General features: G+C 35.7%; 1 protein-coding gene across 6 annotated transcripts in view; it reads right to left on the bottom strand.

Moving 5' to 3' along the window:
- Positions 1-16,955, bottom strand: part of COL4A5 (collagen type IV alpha 5 chain) — a 269,789-nt gene that overhangs the window by 56,690 nt on the left and 196,144 nt on the right. For all 6 annotated transcript variants that reach the window (XR_007722723.1, XM_050777164.1, XM_050777166.1 and 3 more), the window contains 2 exons: positions 15,986-16,075; positions 15,431-15,570 (listed from right to left, as the gene is read on the bottom strand). Coding sequence is in view for 5 of the 6 variants with exons in the window: in XM_050777164.1 (XP_050633121.1) it covers positions 15,431-15,570; positions 15,986-16,075 (230 nt within the window). In the remaining variant the exon portion in view is untranslated. The remainder of the gene's footprint in view (positions 1-15,430; positions 15,571-15,985; positions 16,076-16,955) is intronic.

Genomic DNA, 16,955 nt, shown 5'->3' with positions numbered 1-16,955 from the left:
CTATTTGTTTCATTTATCTTTTGTAATTTTTTTTGTTTGTTTCAATTTCATTTAGTTCTGATCTTGGTGATTTCCTTTCTTCTGCTGGGTTTGGGTTTGATTTGCTCTTGTTTCTCTAGTTCCTTGAGGTGTGACCTTAGAATGTCAGTTTGTGCTCTTTCAGTCTTTTTGATGTAGGCATTTAGGGCTAAGAACTTTCCTCTTTGCACCACCTTTGCTGTATCCCAAAGGTTTTGATCGGTTATATCATTATTATCTTTCAGTTCAAATAATTTTTCAATTTCCATCTTGATTTCGTTTTTGACCCAATGCTCATTTAGGAGCAGGTTTCTTTTCTTTTTCTTTTTCTTTTTTTTTCTTGAAGATGGAGTCTTGTTCTGTCACTCAGGCTGGAGTGCAGTGGCATAATCTCGGCTCACTGCAACCTCCGCCTCCCAGGTTCAAGCGATTCTCCTGCCTTGGCCTCCTGAGTAGCTGGGATTACAGGCACCTGCCACCATGCCCAGCTATTTTTTTGTATTTTTAGTAGACACAAGGTTTCACCATGTTGGCCAGGCTGGTCTCAAACTCCTGACCTCAGGTGATCCGCCCAAGTTGGCCTCTCAAAGTGCTGGGATTACAGGCATGAGCCACCATGCCCGGCCCAAGAGGAAGTCATTTAAAGTCCATGTATTTGCAGGTTCCTTTTGGATTTGATTTCCAGTTTTATTCCACTGTGGTCTGAGAGTGCTTGACATGATTTCAATTTTCTTCAATTTATTGAGGCTTGTTTTATGGCCTATCATATGGTCTATCTTGGAGAAAGTTCATGGACTTTTTGAATAGAATGTGTATTCTGTGGTTGTTGGATGGAATGTTCTGTATGTATCTGTTAAGTCCATTTGTTCCAAAGTATAGTTTAAATCTATTGTTTCTTTGTTGACTTTCTGTTTTGATGACCTGTCTAGTGTTGTCAGTGGAGGACTGAAGTCCCTCAATATTATTGTGTTGCTGTCTATCTCATTTCTTAGGTCCATTAGTAATTGTTTTATAAATTTGGGAGCTCCAGTGTTAGGTGCATATGTATTTAGGATTGTGATATTTTCCTGTTGGACAAGGCCCTTTAGAATTATATAATGTCCCTCTTTGCCTCTTTTAACTGTTGTTGCTATAGTTTATTTTGTCTGATATAACAATAGCTACTCTTGCTTGCTTTTGGTGTCTATTTGCATGAAAGGCTTTTTTTCCACCCCTTTACTTTAAGTTTATGTGAGTCCTTATGTGTTAGGTGAGTCTCCTGAAGGCAGCAGATCATTGGTTGGTGAGTTCTTATCCATTCTGCAGTTCTGTATCTTTTAAGTAGAGCATTTAGGCCATTTACACTCAATGTTAGTATTCAGATGTGAGGTACCATTGCATTCATCATGCTATTTGTTGCCTGTGTACCTTGGTATTTTTGGGGTTTTTATTTTGGCCTTTTAACCTGTAGTTTTGTTTTGTAGGTCCTGTGTGATCTATGCTTTAAAGAGGTTCTGTTTTGATGTGTTTCCAGGATTTGTTTCAAGTTTTAGAGCTCCTTTCCTCAGTTCTTGTTGTGGTGGCTTGGTAGTGGCGAATTCTCTCAACATTTGTTTGTGTGACAACGACTGTATCTTTCCTTAATATATGATGCTTAGTTTCACTGGATACAAAATTCTTGGCTGATAATTGTTTTGTTTGAGGAGGCTGAAGATAGGGCCCCAATCCCTTTGAGCTTGTAGGGTTTCTGCTGAGAATTCTGCTGCTGATCTGATAGGTTTTCCTTTATAGGTTACCTGGTGCTTTTGTCTCACAGCTCTTAAGATTCTTTCCTTCATCTTATCTTTAGATAACCTGATGACAATGTCCCTGGGCAATGATTGCTCTGTGATGAATTTCCCAGGTGTTATTTGTGCTTCTTGTATTTGAATGTTTAGGTCTCTAGCAAGGCTGGGGAAGTTTTCTTTAATTATTCCCCAAATATGTTTTCCAAACTTTTAGATTTATTTTCTTCCTCAGAAACACCAATTATTCTTAGGTTTGGTTGCTTAACATAATCCCAGACTTCTTGGAGGCTTTGTTTATATTTTCTTATTCTTTTTTCTTTGTCTTTGTTGGATTTGGGTTAATTTGAAGACCTTGTCTTTGAGCTCTGAATTTATTTCTTCTACTTGTTCAGTTCTATTGCTGAGACTTTCCAGAGCATTTTGCATTTCTATAAGTGTGTTCATTGTTTCCTGAAGTTTTGATTGTTTTTATTTATGCTATCTATTTCCTTGAATATTTCTCCCTTCACCTGTTGTATCATTTTTTGGATTTCCTTACACTGGCTTCACCTTTCTCTGGTGCCTCCCTGATTAGCTTAATAAGTAACCTCCTGAATTCTTTTTCAGGTAAATCAGGGATTTCTTCTTGGTTTGGGTCCATTATTGGTGAACTAGTGTGACTTTTTTTTGGGGGGGGGGACGCAGGGTGTTAAAGAGCCTTGTTTTTTCATATTACCGGAGTTGTTTTTCTGGTTCCTTCTCATTTGGGTAGGCTCTGTAATAGGGTAGGTCTAGAGCTGAAGGCTGTTCAGATCTTTTTGTCCCATGGGATGTTCCCTTGATGTAGTGCTCTCCCCCTTTTCCTATGGATGTGGCTTCCTGTGACTGGCACTGCAGTGACTGTTGTCTCTCTTCTTGGTTTAACCACCCAGAAAGTCTATCCAGCTCTCGGCTGGTACTGAGAATTGTCTGCACAAAGTCCTGTGATGTGAACCATCTATGGTCTCTCAGCCATGGGTATGAGAACCTGTTCCAGTGGAGCTGGCAGGGGGTGAAATGTACTCTGTGAGGGTTCTTATCTTTGGTGGTTTAATGCTCTGTTTTGGGGCTGGTTGGCTAGAGCATCAGCTGTGGTAGTATGGAGAGGAACCAGAGGTAGGTGGGGTCCTAGAACTCTCAAGATTTTATGCCCTTTGTTTTCAGCTACTAGGGTGGATACAGAAGGCCCAACAGTTGGGGGCAGGGCTAGGGACCTCTGAGCTCAGACCTTCCTTGGGCAGGTGTTGTTGTGGCTGCTGTGGGGGATGGGGGTGAGGTTCCCAGGTCAATGGGGTTGTGTACCTAGGAGAATTATGGCTGCCTCTGCTGAGTCATGCAGGTTGTCAGAGAAGTGGGTGAAAACCAGCAGTCACAGGCCTCACCCAGCTCCCACACACATCAAAGGACAGATTTTACTACCACTGTGCCCCTATTAACAGCCCCAAGTCTGTTTCCAGGTGGTGGGTGAGCAGGGCTTGAGAACTTGCCCCAGGCAACCTGCCTCCAAGTTGCAAAAGAAAAGGGCCTGGTTTTTCCCCCATCTGTGGAGTCTGCACACTGGATTCATGCCCTCCCCCGAGTTCTGGCCAGGAGGCTTCTCACTGGTTCAAATTGTTACAAAGTTCAGCTGGAGGCTTCCTTCTCCCTATGGTGCTTTCCTCCACTCCTCTGGCTGCCCTCCCGATGGATCCCTGTGGTGCCAGGCAGGAATGGCCTGCTTGGTGACCCAGCAAGCTCCCAGGGCCTTTCCTGCTACTTCCTCTACCCCTGTATTTCACTCGGCTCTCTAAATGGACTCAGCTCCAGGTGAGGTCAGAAACTTCTCCCATGAACAGACCTCCAGTTTCTCCAGTGGGGGTGTGTATTTGGGAGAGAAGGATCTCTACTTTCCAATTCTGTATTTGGGGCACTCACAGTATTTGGGGTGTCTCCCGGGTCCTGCAAGAGAAGTCCACTTCCTTCAGAGGGGCTGCGCATCCTCTTGTGATTACTGGTTTGTTGTTGCAGTTGATCTGGAACTAAATTCACAATGCATGCCTCTGTATGCTGCTCTGTCTGTCCAAGTTGGAGCTGCAATCTAGTCCTGTCTCCTGTCCACCATGATGATCCTCACTCTCCTCAATTTTCTCTGGGATAGCACACTTTGTTTAGCCATTCTTGTATTTTGAGTTTTCTTCACTTTTTGGCTGCTGTGAACATTCATGTACAAGTTTCTGTGCAGAAATACAGCTTCATTTCTCTTGGGAAAATACCTAGGAGTGGAATTGCTGTGTCATATAACTCTTTATTTAACTTTCTGAGGCACTGTCAAATATTTTTTCACAGAAGCTGCATCACTTTACATTACCATTGGCAATGCAAAAGGGTTCCAATTTCTTCACATCCTTGCCAACATTTGTTATTTTCTCTCTTTATTATGCCTACTCAAGTAAGTGTGAAGTGGTATCTCCATGTGGTTTTCTTTTGCATTTTCATAATGACTAATGAGGTTAAACACCTTTTCATGTACATATTGGCCATTTGTACATCTTTCTTGGAGAAATAGCTATTCAATTCCTTTGTTCATTTTTTCACTTAAAAATATTTTATTTTTAACTGATAAAAACTATATACATTTATAGAGTATAATGTGATGCTATGATACATATATACATTGTGAAATGATTAAATCAAGCTAATTAATATTTTCATTTTGTGTGGCTTTTTATTGTATCAAAATATACAAAACATAAATCTTACCTTTTAAATTATTTTTAAGGGTATAGTTCTGTGGCATAAACAACATTCACACTGTTTTGCAACCATCACCACCATACATCTCCAGAATTTTTTTTATCATCCCAAACTGAAACCTTATACTTATATCCACAATGAAATTAGTTACCACATCTAGCACTTCACCTAGTTACAGTTTTTTTTTTTTTTCAGTGTGTGGTGAAAGCAATTAAGATCTACTCTCAACAAATTTCAAGTATACAACACCATATTTTAAACTATAGTGCCCATGCTGTACCTTTGATCCCTAGAGTTTATTCATCTTATAACTAACCAAATGTTTGTACCCTTTGGCCAATGTCTCTTTATTTTCCCCTCCCCCAACCCTAAGCAATTACCATTCTACTTTCTGTCTGTATGAAATTGACTGTTCTAGGTACCTCATATAACTCGGGTCACATAATATTTGTCTTTTTATAACTGGCTTATTTCACTTAGCATAACGGCTTCAAAGTTAATCCATGTTGTAGTATGTATCAGAATATTATTCCATTTTAAGGTCAAATAATATCTATTCTATGTGCATACCACATTTTATTACACATTCCTCTATTAATGGACATTTGGGATGCTTCCACCTTTTGACTTGTGAATGATGTTGCTGTAAGCATGGCTACAAAAACATCTGTTTAGGCCCCATTTTTGTTTTCAATTGTGTTAGATATATCTCCAGAAGTGAAATCACTAGATCATATGATAATTCTGTGTTTAAATTTTTGAAGAACTGCCATACTGTTTTTCATAGTGGCTGCACAATTTTACATTCCTACTAGCAATACACAAGAGTTCCAACTTCTCCAGATCCTCACCGACACTTGTTATTTACTGTTTTTTATATAATAGCCTTCTTAATGGCTATGAAGTGTTATCTCACTGTGGAATTGATTTGTATTTCCCTAATGATCAGTGATGTTAACCATCTTCTAATGTACTAATTTGCCATTTGTATAGCATCTTTGGAGAAAGGTCTATTCAAGTCATTTGCTTATTTCTGAATTGGGTTGTTTGATGGCTTTTGTTATAGACTTGTAAGAGTTCTTTTTAAAATTCTGGAAATTAATCTTTTCACCAGATATACAATTTACAAACATTTTCTTCCATCCCATGAGTTGCCTTTTCACTCTATTAGTAGTGTTCTTGGATGCACGAGTTTATAATTTTGATGTTGTCCAATTTATCTGTTTTTTTTGTTGTTGTTGCCTGTGATTTTGGTGTCATATCCAATAAATCATTGAAAAAAAATCTAAAATCATGAGGCATGTTGCCCCATGTTTTTTTCTAAGAGTTTTATAGTTTTAGGTCTTACATTTAGGTCTTCAATGCTTTTTGAATTAATTTTATATATGATGTAAGGAAAGGGTTCAACTTCATTCTTCTGCATATGGACATTCATTTTACCCAGCACCCATTTGTTGAACACCTTTCCCCATTGAGCACCCTTGTCAAAGACCATTCAACTACAAATCAGAGATTTTATCTCTGGTCTCCCTATTACATTGGTCCATTTGCTATCTTTATGTCAGCACCACATTGCTTTGATTACTGTAACTTTGTAAAATGTTTTGAAATAAAACATTATTCAGCTGCTGTGAAAAAATATTTGACAGTGCCTCAACAAGTTAAATAAAGAGTTATCATATGACTCAGCAATTCCAATCCTAGGTATTTTACCAAGAGGAATGAAGCTGTATTTCTGCACAGAAACACTTCATTCTGTTAGTGTGATAATGTATTACACTAATGATTTTTGTATGTTGAACTGTCCTTGCATCCCAGGAATAAATCTCTCTTGACCATGGCATATAATCCTTTTAATATGCCATTGAATTCAGTATGCTAGTATTTTGTTAAGGATTTTCTGCATCAATATTCATAAGGGATTTTGGTCTGTAGCTTTCTTTTATTGTAGTGTCTTTGTCTGGATTTGGTATCAGGGTAATCCAGGCATAATATAATGAGTTTGGAAGTGTCCCTTCCTCTTCAATTTTTTGGAAGACCTTGAAAACAAATGCTGTAATCCTTCTTTAATTGCTTGGAAAATATTTGGGAGGCTGAAGATCACTCGAGCCCACAAGGAAAAGGCTGCAATGAGCCATAACTGCACCACTGCCCTCCATCCAGTATGGGCAAAATAGTGAGACCCTGTCCCCCCCCCAAAAAAAAAAATGATTGGTAGAATTCACCAGTGTAGCCATCTGGTCCTGAGCTTTTCTTTATTGGAAGGTTTTTGATTACTGAGTCAATCTTCTTACTCAATTTAGGTCTATTCATATAATCTACTTCTATGATTCAGTCTTGGTAGATTCTGCCTTTTTAGGAATTTGCACATTTCATCCAGGTTATCTAATTTGTTAGCAAACACCTGTTTATAGCAGTCTCATATATTTTTAGTTCTGTAAGATTGGTAGTAAAGTCTCCTCTTTTATTTCTGATTTTAGTTATTTGAGTCTTCTTTCTTTTTCTCTTAGTCAAGTTAACTAAAACTTTTTCTATTTTATTATCTTTTTGAAGAAACAACTTTTAGTTTTGTTGACTTCATCTGTGATTTTTTAGTTCTGTATTTTATTTATATGTCTGCTCTAATCTTTATTATTTCTTTCTTTCTGCTAGTTTTGGATTTAGTTTTTCTTTTTCTAGTTCTTTAAGATGTAAAGTTACGTTTTTTATTTGAGATGTTTCTTCTCTAATGTAAGTATTTACAGCTATTAATGTCCCATTTAGTTGCTTTCACTGCATCCTGTAAGTTTTGGTATGTTGTGGTTTCATCTTCATTTGTCTCATTATATTTTCTGCCAGACTTGGTGGCTCATGCCTGTAATCCCAGCACTTTGGGAGGCCAAGGAGGGTGGATTGCTTGAGGTCAGGAGTTCAAGACCACCTGGCCAACATGGCAAAACCCCATCTCTACAAAAAATCAGCTGAGCATGGTGGTGTGTATCTGTAATCCCAGCTACTCAGGAGGCTGAGGCATGAGAATTGCTTGAGCCTGGAAGGCAGAGGTTGCAGTGAGCCACAATCACGCCACTGCATTCCAACCTGGGTAACAGAATAAGATTCCGTCAAAAAAAAAAAAAAAAAAAAGACAAGACATTCTATTTTCTAATTACCCTTGTGATTTCTTCTTTGCCTCACTGGTTAAGAGCATCTTGTTTAATTTAAACACATTTGTAGATTTTCCAGTTTACTTTCTGCCATTGATTTCTAATTTCACTCTATCATGATTAAAAAATACATGCTGTGTGGTTTTAATCTTTTTAAGTGTATGAAGACTTATTTTGTGGCCTAATATATTGTCTATTCTGGAGAATGTTCCATGTGCAGTTGCAAAAATGTATATTCTGCATTTTTCTTGGATAGAATATTTTGTATATGTTTGTTAGGTTCAATTCACTTTGTGCACTTTTAAAAACTGAGTTATTTGCTTTCTGTTGAATTATAAGAATTCTTTATATATTCTTTATACAAATCCTTTATCTCGTATATGATTTGCAAATATTTTCTTTCATCTTGTGTGCTGTCTTTTCACTTTCTTGATGGTATCATTTGCAGCAGAAAACATATTAAATTTTAATATAGCCCGATTTATTTTTTCTTTAGTTGCTTGTGCTTTTAGTGTCATAGCTAAGAAACCATTACCTAATGAATTTTAATATAGCCCAATTTATTTTTCCTTTAGTTTGTGCTTTTAGCGTCATAGCTAAGAAACCATTACCTAATGCAAAGTCACAAGAATTTAGTCATTTTTTTATCCTAATATGTTTATGGTTTAGCTCTTATATTTAGGTCAGTAATACAGTTGGAGTTAATATTTGTATATAGTATGAGATAGGGGTCCAGATTCATTCTTTTGCAGATAGTTATCCTTTTTTCCCAGAATCATTTGATTTTTGTTTTGTTTCTTATTTTAGATCCAGGGGTTACGTATGCAGGTGTGTTACATGGGTATATTATGTGATGTTGATGTTTGGGCTTCTAATGTTCCCATTGCCCAAGTAGTGAACATAGTACTCAATAGGTTTGTCGACACTTCCCCCACTCCCTACCCCTTTTTGGAATACCTAGAATTAATTGTTCCCTTCTTTGTGTCCATGTATACCCAATGCTTACCTCCAAACTTTAAGTGAGAACATGTGCTATTTGGTTTCCTGCTTCTGCATTAATTTGCTTAGGATAGTGGCCTCCAGCTGCATCCATGTTCCAGCATCATTTGTTGAAAAGACTATTTTTAACCCCCTTTAAATTGTTTTGGTACCTATGTTGAAAATCAGTTGACCAAAAATGTATGGGTATTTCTGGACTCTATCTATTCCATCAATCTCTATGTCTATCCAGTGCTGGTATCATAGTTGTAGTAAGTTTTGAAATCCAGAAGAGTGAGTCCTCCAAATCTGTTCTTTTCAAGATTTCTTTAACTATTCTGGGTTCCTTGCACTTCCATATGAATTTTAGGATGCACTTGTCAATTTCAGCATAAAAGCCATCTGGGATTATGAAAGGGATGAATCTGTAGTATGATTAGATTTTAAAAAGGAGTGATGAAGGTTAGAATCATTACACTATATTAAAAGAACATTACAGATTCGTATAGTTCCATAGAGTCATTATATTTTAGAATTCCAGAAATTTTAGACACCATCTACTCCAGCCCTTTCATTTTAGATGAAAAGAAATACTATAATTTGAACAGTGTCTCCCTTCTTCTCATATAACTTACAATACAGAGCACACATCTTTTCTATGCCTTGGCACAGAAATTGTCTCACTGTTTCTAAACTGAGATCAGCTTCCGGCACGTTAACCTTTATGCTTTCAAACTTGTAAAATATCTCCAAGTGTTCCTTTAATGTGAAATTTGTGATGGCAACACTTCCTCTGTGACATCTTCATCCTTTCCATCAGTGCTCCTTTCCTAATTTATGTTGATAAGTTTGCCTTCACTAAGTTCCTTCCTGCATATCTAGAGCCTCTCAAATGGTGGCAGTGTCTACATTTCTATGGTTGGCTATTTCTTCTATAACCCCATTTACTTTAGATTCAAACCTTACTTCCAGTGTTATCACTTTCCTTTTTTTTTTTTTGCTGCAGTTTCTTCTTTGTTGGCTAATTTTCTCTTTTGATTATCCATTTTTGTAAAATGTCACATTGGTTTACCACTGGGAGACAAAGAGGTGACACAACTAAATGCTTTACTGTCAGTGCATAAACTGAACAGATGCATGGTTACTAATTAGTGACAGAATTTGAAAGAAGTGAAATTACTGTCCACTGATTGTAATGTACATCTGTTATTTAGATGGTGATTTATAAATGGAAGAGCTAATATATCATAGCAACTAAAATTTAAACAATGCTGTTGTGGATTGGTGTTAAGTAATGATAACTGAAATTTGTGCATATCAGAACTGTGCAAAGCAAAGATCACCTCTACCTAATAGAACTGAGCTAAAAAATCTTATTTTTTCAACATGTCACTATTTTAAGGTATAATAATACCATCTGAAAGAAACAACAGCCTACTTTACAATATTTCTACAATATCATCTTTGTTAAGTTTCCAAATTTAGTGTAAAATTTGCTTACTGAAATATACTTGTAGGTCACACAGAAAAACTAAAAGCTAACCTCTCGCTTGTAGAGTTGAATATACTTTGGACATTTACCAATTAAACCATATTTTTCTGCTACCATCCATTAAAAATCTAGAGACAATTTATTATGATAATTTTGGTTCCATTCGTAAAATGTTAAAATTCACTCATTCCAGAAAAAAAATTCATGAACAAATTTGGAAAAAAAAATTTAAATAGAATTTTATACCAGTGAGTAAAGAATTGAGTTTGTAACAAATGAGGCTCAGTCAACTGGATATTTATTAGGGAAAAAAAATGAAGTTAGTTTCTCACCTGACACAACACACAGAAAAATTCAGATGCATTAAAATGCAAATGTATAGAATAAAACCATGAAAATCCTGTAAGAAATATATAAATCTATTTTTCTAATCTCAGGATGTAGAAGTCTTCATAAGTAGAAGATTTTTTTTTTCCAAAAAATCCTAAAATCTATGTGACAGGCCTCAAACCTTCCTTACCTCTTCCTCCCTCTCCCTCTCAATTGATGAATTTCCTGTTTCAACAACAAAATATAAACAATCAGAAAACTATGATCCTGAGACTTTGCTGAAGTTGCTTATCAGATTAAGGAGATTTTGGGCCGAGATGATGGGGTTTTCTAAATAAACAATCAGGTCATCTGCAAACAGGAACAATTTGACTTCCTCTTTTCCTAACTGAATACCCTTTATTTCTTTCTCTTGCCTAATTGCCCTGGCCAGAACTTCCAACACTATGTGGAATAGGAGTGGTGAGAGAGGGCATCCCTGTCTTGTGCTAGTTTTCAAAGGGAATTCTTACAGTTTTTGCCCATTCAGTATGATATTGGCTCTGGATTTGTCATAAATAGCTCTTATTATTTTGAGATACGTTCCATCAATTCCTAGTTTATTGGCAGTTTTTAGCATGAAGGGCTGTTGAATTTTGTCAAAGGCCTCTTCTGCATCTATTAAGATAATCATGTGGTTTTTGTCTTTGGTTCTGTTTATATGATGGATTACGTTTATTTATTTGCGTATGTTGAACCAGCCTTGCATCCCAGGGGTGAAGCCAACTTGATCTTGGTGCATAAGCTTTTCAATGTGCTGCTGGATTCGGTTTGCCAGTATTTTACTGAGGATTTTCGCATCGATGTTCATCAGGGATATTGGTCTAAAATTCTCTTTTGTTTGTTGTGTCTCTGCCAGGCTTTTATATCAGGATGATGCTGGCCTCAAAAAATGAGTTTGGGAGGATTCTCCCTTTTTCTATTGATTGGAATAGTTTCAGAAGGAATGGTACCAGCTCCTGTTTGTACTTCTGGTAGAATTCGGTTGTGAAACCATCTGGTCCTGGACTTTTTTTTGGTTGGTAGGCTATTAATTATTGACTTAATGTCAGAGCCTATTATTGGTCTATTCCTCAAGGATCTAGAACTAGAAATACCATTTGACCCAGCCATCCCATTACCTGGTATATACCCAAAGGATTATAAATCATGCTGCTATAAAGACACATGCACATGTATGTTTATTGTGGCACTATTCACAATAGCAAAGACTTGGAACCAACCCAAATATCCATCAACGATAGACTGGATTAAGAAAATATGGCACATATACACCATGCAATACTATGCAGCCATAAAAAAGGATTAGTTCATGTCCTTTGTAGCGACATGGATGCAGCTGGAAACCATCATTCTGAGCAAACTATCGCAAAGACAGAAAACCAAACACCACATGCGCTCACTCATAGGTGGGAATTGAACAATGAGAAGACTTGGACACAGGAAGGGGAACATCACACACTGGGGCCTGTCTGGGGTGGGGGAATAGGGGAGGGGTAGCATTAGGAGAAATACCTAATGTAAATGATGAGTTAATGGGTGCAGCAAACCAACACGACACATGTATACCTATGTAACAAACCTGCACGTTGTGCACATGAACCCTAGAACTTAAACTATAATAAAATAAATAAGTAAATAAATAAATAAATAAAAATAAATAAAAACTATGCTCCTGATCTTTCTCACTAAACCCGCTTTTTTCAAAGTTTTTCTATTTTAGTATATAGCAACTGCATTCTATTTCCTCAGGACAAAAACTGGAGTCATTCTTGATTCCTCTCTCTCATATTCAATACACAAATCTTCCTGGCTTGACATATATAATATATTCAGAATCTGTCCATTTCTTATCAATTCCCCTGCCACTATCTTGATCTAAGCCATCAACATTGTTAGCCTGCATTATTTAAATATCATCATAACTGGTTTCCCTGCTTTCATCCTTGCTCCTCTACGATCTCTTTCCAAAACAAGTGTTGTGATAGTTCTTAAAATTAATGTACAGTCATGTTAACTCTTTCCATTTGCTCCCCAATTCACTCAGGAGTAAAAAGCCCCTACTATGATGACCTATATGACACTAGATAATCCTTCCCCCATTACCAATCTAATCTCATCTCCTGCTTAGTTTCACCTCACTCATTCTGTTTAACACAATGGCCTCATTTATGTTTCTCAAACATGTCAGGTATGCTCACACCTCAGGGTTTTTGTATGACTTAGTCTCTTACTGTAGTGAGGTCATTGCTCTATCTTATCAGAGAGATCTTCCCTTAGTAACCTATTTCAAAATACAACAATTTCCAGAAATTCCTATCATCAAGTCTTGCTTTACTTTTCATCATGAGATTTATCATGTTCTAACATAATACAGACTTATTTATTTTGTTTATTGTATGACTCCTTGACTAAATATAAGCTCCATGAAGGCAGTGAAAGTTTGTCTGTTTTGTTCAGGCTGTATCTCCGGCACCTAAAACAGTACCTGGTATATCATACATACTCAATAGATAGATTGTGAATGAATAAATAAATGAGTACATAATTTGCCTACATAAAAATTTCAAACATCTACATAATGAAATGCACTGTAAACATGCTATAAGACAAACAACTGACTGGGAGAAAATATTTGCAACAAATATAACAGACAGTGGATGCATCTTCACTATTTATAATGTACTTTTACAAATCAGTAGGAAATACATAACCAAGTCCTCTCCTAAAAAAGTGAGGCAAAGAGTATAAATAGACAATTTACAAAAGAGTTAAAAACATCTGAAACCCCACTTGTAATCAGGAAAATTCAAATATAAACAATAATGATACACTACTTTTCACCCATTAGATTGGTAAAAATTTTAAGTTGGTAACACCCAATATCTGTAGAATGAGGAGAAAATCTCTTATACTAATCATGAAAGTATAAAGGTGTAGAGTTAATTAATTGGAAAATTTGGCAGTAAATATAGATATTGAAAAGGCACATATATACTGGGTTCTAGCAACTGCTCAAATTTATTGTATCGTAATATTTACCAAAAATTCTTAAGATATGTATGTAAGAATATGGATAAGAATCTTCAGTGCAAAATATTTTTGTAATCACGAACCTAGAAATAATTTTAGTATTCAAAATAAGTTAAATTATTTATAGTGAACCCCCAGAAAAATACTGTATAATTATGAAAAATAATTAGGCATACATTTATAGGCAGATAAAGAAAGTTTGTCAAGATTTACTAAGTGATGACAGCTAGGTACAGAGCAGATGTAAAGTATAATTTTGTGTGTATAAATTAATATATGAGAAAACATCTACATTTGGAAGGTCCAGCGTTATTTCATGTATCAATAATTTGGAAAAAATACTTACAATTTTAATTGTAATATGCTTTCCATCATAATAAGATGCATTCCAACATCAGATATTTTTTGGATGTAAAAAATGAGTATTAAAATTGATGAAATATTGTATATGCATGCATATAAATGCATTTAGAAAACTTTTCTTAAAGAATGCATGAGAAACTACTAAAAGTGGTTACCCTGGAGAAGAAGAACTGGGGAGTTGGGGTTTGTGAACATGTAAAAAGCAGACTTTTTAAATCAAGTTCATATGTTACATTATTATAAATGTTTTAAAAAGCCAAAAATTTAAATGCACTTATCCTTTGATCCAACAATTTCACTTTTATGAAACTATACATTATAAATAGCTACATATATGTCCACAGATATAATGTACAACGACAAAGAAAATTGTCTAAGATATATTGAAAAAAGAAATAAAAAGGGGTAAGTGATAAAGCAAGGTATAGAATAACATGCACACCATGATTCTACATATATCCAATGTGTAGAAAAAACCCCAAACTCTATATGCATATATATAAATGTATAGAACAAGGAATTCAAATTTATATATTAACTATTGACTGTGGGCCTCTATGAGGAAAGGAATGGTAAAAAGAGGATGGGGCATGAAGAAGATTTTCACTCTTACTCTCAATATGTCTATATTATTTTTAGTAAAATCATATATTCATATGTCACTGGTAAAATACAACAGAGAAAATTAAAGTTCACTTCAAGAAACTTTACATTGTTAAACTGAAATGAACATGTAGAAACTTCTCTTGATTATTTCTTTATAAGACACTGATCAATTAGATGATCAAAATAAAGTATTTTTATATAATATTAAAAGAAAAATTATCTTACATATAATTCAGTAAATTCTTATATCAGTGGGAACTTTCACTATTTCCATGAAAACTGAGTACCAAAATTCCTTTTCTAATACTCTTTAGGTCTGTGGTCTGACTATATGATTAAGGAGTTACTACCTTTTGACATGGAACTAAACAATTGTCAAATAAATTCCTGTTGAGTCCAGTGACTCTGAAACAAATTCTAAATTTGATTACTTGAGAAACACTACCAAAGTTTTCACATTGAAGAGAGAAGCAGAGGGAATTGTAAAACTGTATTCAAAGGACTATCTCAGACATGCAGTTAAGAATACTACTACATTATCATTAACTGTCACTTTGTTTATAAGTCTTTTCAAATTAGTTAATAATATTGAGACAAAGGCCAACAACTCCATCACTAAAAAGGGATGGACTAACAAGATCAGACAAAACTAGGCATTGAGATTATTGAAGTATACCCAGAAATTAATATAAAAGAAAAACAAAGAAACCAGAAAGTTTTTCCTTTGGACTGGCCACAAACCCTAAAACATATCTTCTTATCAACTAAGAGAAAAGAAAAGGAATAAATCTCTTATCCAGAATATAATATGGCATTCTATAGTTTGTTTAATGAAAACTTAGGAATGAGTATAGTATTAAAAAATTTCATATCTGCTCAAGTATATGCCTAAAGTATATGCCAAAGATTACCTTTGGACCAGGAAGACCTGGAAGACCAATGCTTGAAATACCAGGATCACCTTTGTCTCCTTTCTGTCCAGGTAATCCTGGGGAGCCAGGCTGTCCAGGAGCTCCAGGAGGTCCAGGAGGCCCTTCCACACCCTGAGGCCCTGTTGAAAATAGATAATATATAATATTTTATAAAATATGCTTTACTTGTGGCTTATCTAAGATGCATATGACCAAGCAAAAAGATTTTTAAAAAGCTCCGCAAACTCTGAGTTAGATAATAATGAGACTCACAAACAGAATTATGTGAAAGCCTACTTTTAAAGGAAGTTTAAATAAAAAGGGGTATAGCTGGAGAGAAGATGTTTGTGAATTCTAACTTTTAAGGTTTCTACAATTTTGTCCCTTAATTCCCATTTTAAATCTTTGTGTTACAATAGAGCTCTACCCACTGATTACCTCAGATATTGTTTCAGTCTGATCCTATCAACACCAGTCTCTTTTCTGACAAAAAAAGAGATATTGAACCACCTTTCATTAATGGGACTAAATATTTGGAAGATTTTCATCACTCACCTGGAAAACCCATATCGCCGATGGTTCCTTTAAGTCCAGGAGGTCCTATAAGACCTGGCTGTCCAGGGAGACCAGGGTTACCTTTGGGACCTAGAAAAGTCAAATTGGTAAAATTAAGACAATGCAGCAATTTTGGGGTTGTCTGGTTTCACGGAATGGGTAGTCATTAAAATATAAACATGGGATTAGATGGATTAAATTTTAATATATGATTAAGGTCCACAGATAGAACCCAACATAAAACATCTCCTTGGGAACATATTACAATATAACCATGGTAATAGAGGTCTCCTAATATAACTTAAAAAAAAATTAAAAAGTTACCAGCACACCTTGTTTCTTTCCCTAAAACAATCCCAATCACTTGAAGTGCTATTTGTTGTATGTGTACAACTACCCTTAATGTATTTTCACAGATAAATCCAATATAATAAGTCTGTTTTTAAAAGATTCAGAAATGGGCTTCTCATGTAAAGCCTGATTATATGAGATCAGGAAGAGAAAAGGTGGTAACCTGTTATGATATAGTTTAGTACATTAGGCCAGGGAGAGATTAGAGATGGTGGACAGATACTGGGTAGTGACCCTGAACAGGCATGGCTGCTCTGTTTGTTCATTTTTCCTAGCACATAAGTGCTTGAGCTCTGTGATGTCATCTAGGTTTTTTCCTAGGACTACAGTATTGCCTTAAACCTTCTTTATTTTATTTTTTTCCTTTACAATGACTTCCAACTTGGTAAAGAGAATGCAGAAGATGTGAGGGAGAGATAGGAAGGGAGTTTCTCTTTCCAACTATACCAAGGCCATGTGGTGTGGAGTCTAGAGCAAATAACTGAACTTAAGGGACTTTGTAAGAATGGGGACCAGCTGCTCTTTATTTCCTTAGGAAACAAACTAAAAGAAAGTGGCTGAAGAAGAAACAAGAAAGAGTTTTATTAGGAATAATGCTGTAACTGACTACCAAGAGAAT

The sequence above is a fragment of the Macaca thibetana genome, chromosome X (assembly GCF_024542745.1).
Source record: "Macaca thibetana thibetana isolate TM-01 chromosome X, ASM2454274v1, whole genome shotgun sequence".
Classification (NCBI taxonomy): Eukaryota; Metazoa; Chordata; class Mammalia; order Primates; family Cercopithecidae; genus Macaca; species Macaca thibetana.
This window is presented reverse-complemented; position numbering and strand designations above follow the sequence as displayed.